The 3,416-nt window shown below is 35.9% G+C and overlaps 1 protein-coding gene across 1 annotated transcript in view; it reads right to left on the reverse strand.

The window, feature by feature from the left end:
- Positions 1-503: 503 nt before the first annotated feature.
- rpl14 (ribosomal protein L14) overlaps positions 504-3,416 on the reverse strand; it is a 6,875-nt gene continuing 3,962 nt past the window's right edge. The window contains exons 5-6 of the mRNA XM_015392927.1: positions 1,257-1,310; positions 504-597 (exon numbers count right to left, since the gene is read on the reverse strand). Of these exons, the coding sequence (XP_015248413.1) occupies positions 538-597; positions 1,257-1,310 (114 nt within the window). The 3' untranslated portion in view covers positions 504-537. The remainder of the gene's footprint in view (positions 598-1,256; positions 1,311-3,416) is intronic.

The following is a 3,416-nucleotide window of genomic DNA, read 5'->3' on the forward strand; positions in this document are numbered from 1 at the left end:
ATAAAAAAAAGATTTGGGTTAGTTCAGGCTTTTGTGTGAACATAGCCTAAATCAGGGGTCGGGTTCTTACTGTGGACTACTGTTCTTACTGTGGACTACTGTCCAGAGTTAAGACCTTAAAGCATATCTGAACTGAATGACGGCATCTCCTCAGCAACCATTAACACATGTTACTTGTTTATTCAAGCCAGTCCAAACTAGGTTGTTGATAAAGCAGCCTTGAATAAAAGGTAAGGGATAAAAATCCATTTAACTTGCCTCAATTTGACAAACTTAAGTATTCACAGAATAGCCAAGCAAGGTTGTTTCTCTTCTGTAAAACAGCCAGCTGATTTGTTGTTAAATTAAACCCATTGAACAACTGAATGCAGCAAATAAAGTTGGATTGTTGAGCCATCAGTAACAAACCAAGTCTGATCAAACTAAGCTGCAATATGAAAAACAGGCTGGTTATAGGTATGTGTGGAGAATTATGTGTAAAATAAAATGACATGACACAGGTGAACAATCAAAGAGCAAATTTATTCTGTGAAATCTTCACTTCTTTGCCGCCTCCTTCTGGAGCTTCTTCACCTCATGCTTGATGATCTTGTTTCTCTGCACAAATAAAACATGTAAAGATTAATTAAATGTTCTTAACATTCCCTGCACTCAAACAAATGCTAAGGACAGAGGTGTTCAACTCCTGCCTCTGAGGTCTTTCAGCTTTTACATATGTGTCTGAATCAAAATTCTAGTCAAAAAAAATCAGGTCAGCAGAACTATGGAGAGCTCAACTTAAAAACTGAGGTACTGTTCTGTTGGTGGCTGATTAAGAACAGAGCAGATGGTGGAGTTACAGCGGGTGGATTTTGGTCTTTTTACAGATTTTGCCTCAAACAACTGTGGATTTTATCGGCATGTTATAAAAAAGTCAAACGATGCATTTTGATAAAGGCTGGAATCTCAAATGGAGCTCTGCTTCTCCCAGTCAGGAAAGTTGAAGCACAATTTCGGTCCAAGTTTATTTTTGCAGTAAATGGCTTTGAGAACTAACTAGACTGAAACAATCTGAACAAGATCAATCCTGTTTTCATCCCTTTATTTCAAAATGCTGTTTTGAAATGAAGGGACGAACACAGATTTGTTTCGTTTTGTTTATAGACGGCATTTTGGACTTTCCGCTCAAGCTTTCAGAATTCCCCCTGTTGAAGCTTTATGTTTAATGTCTTATTCACAAAAACATTCCAATGATGTCATGTTTTTGATGTACTCACCATCCTTTTGGCCTTCATCACCTTGTAGCGGTCAAAGTCAGACATCTTGGCCCTCTGAAAACAGGAATAAGTAAATTAAGCCAGAGATTTCACATTCTTCACATCAACACTTGATCCTTTCCTAGACTATAATTCAAAAGGTTTTCCCTTTTAAGCCTAGGCTAATTAACCTGGTGAACTTTTGTTTTCTTTTCAGGGCAAAAAAACAAACGAAGCAAAAAGCCTGCAGTTGGAACCCCACAAGAGGAACAAAATACAGGTAAAGGTAAAAGGAGCCCCAGCAGCTCCAAAGTGCACTCTTATTGTCACTGGCAATAATAGAAGAAACCAATAGATAAAATACAAGGGAAAAAAATCTGGACTTCCAGGAACCCAAAAGTGCAACATGCAAAAAAAAAAGCAGCAATTCTCACAAAAAACCACTTATGCAGATAAACCTCATTAGCAATGCAAATGAGTGAGAACAAAGCTAAACGATTAGAGGGATTGAAGGTGTTTAAGTTACTGGCTGGATTGACAGATCAGCTTTGATACATCATCTACCTGTAGATTCAACGAATATCAAAAAAAGTAAAGGCAAAATGATAATTTCTCCTTTTTATTCATTGTGGCTCTATGCACTGCAATATGCTGTGTTTTCTTAGAGAGGACACCTTGGAGCCAATTTGTCTAAAATTCCTTAATTGTAGAATTTAAAGTGCCATGAGATGATGTGAAGTGAATTGCCGCGATATGATTTAAAAGCAAATTAAACTGATGTTAGAATTTTTCCATCCGGTATGATTTTGCTCTAAAGACATAAAAACCAGTGGTGGGACTCTGTTAAAAAAAAAATAAAAAATTTAACAGGGTTAATTACAAGATCTGTAATCGACTAATCGAAATTAATTGCATTTTAATCAAAAAACGGCATAATTGACAAAAAAACTTTTGGATTCAAAATACAGATGTCCTCCTAAATATGATATAAAATTGAATATGCACAACGATTCCTATAGCGAAGAATTATAATTTAGGTTTTTCTTTGCGTTTAGAAACCCCTGATATTTTACACAATTTCTTTGAAAAACTACTACTGAAGTGTGAACAACACATGTAGACCAGGTATAGCACAAATCCTCACACTAATTAGGGTTTTGAAATATATATACATGACAAAAAAAAAAAAGCACACAACATTGCCTGTAAACAGATGATTACGTTTTATTTCTAATACTGACAGACTATAACAGTTCAGCTGCTTTTCAATGTGCAGCATTTAATAGAATTAAAACGTTTAGGCCGACCATTGGGGCTACAATGTCTTATTAAGCCTGCGCAAAACATTCCATGGGGGAAAATAAATTATTGACAAACACAGAACTAACCTAATTTGACAACCTTCAAGTTCATAGAAAATTTACTATTAGGCACCTGAATATTTTTCTCTTTTCTGAGCACCATACCATAGGTTTTTAGAAAAAACCCCAGATAAAACATTGGTGTCGCTCTAAACAGTTTCTATGTAAACGGCTCATTGCACAATGTAGGTTGTACCACATTGCATTAAAATTGAGCTTTGTGCAGACTCTTGTTTTGTGTCTTTACCGAGCCTGCTGTGATAAATATAAATACCACTGCACCATAATTATCACCTAAAGAACACGAGCAGGGCCACCCATCCCTAAACGCAGACCGTAAGCTGTGAACACTGTCTCACATTCCAACAGGGTTTACATCTTGTGCACAGTAACAAAATTGTGCAATGGATGCACAGAGTACCGTGAAGTGACGGACAAAAAAAAAAAGAGACTACCTGTAACCTGACCATCTAATCATTGCAATCATGGTGATGTGCTTGCTGACAGACTTTGTTAGAACTAAAGGTAACATGTCCAAGTGACATCATGAATCTGATGTGAGCAAAAAGATAAAGGATAAAAACACAAGGAAACTCCTGCCTCCTTTAAAGTTGAGTTTGTTTTCGAGACAACCATCTAAGTTGCCACTCATTAGATAGGAATCTATTTTCAGACCGTCTAGACTGAAAAATATTTTTTTAACATTTAATAAATGCCCTGTTAACAACGTATGCATTCATCTCTACTTAAAAAAGGTGATTAAAAAGACCAATATTTAATATAATGGCTATAGATTAATATCAATTTATGCTTTTAAGAA

This window comes from Cyprinodon variegatus, unplaced genomic scaffold (assembly GCF_000732505.1).
Source record: "Cyprinodon variegatus isolate N-32 unplaced genomic scaffold, C_variegatus-1.0 Scaffold615, whole genome shotgun sequence".
Classification (NCBI taxonomy): Eukaryota; Metazoa; Chordata; class Actinopteri; order Cyprinodontiformes; family Cyprinodontidae; genus Cyprinodon; species Cyprinodon variegatus.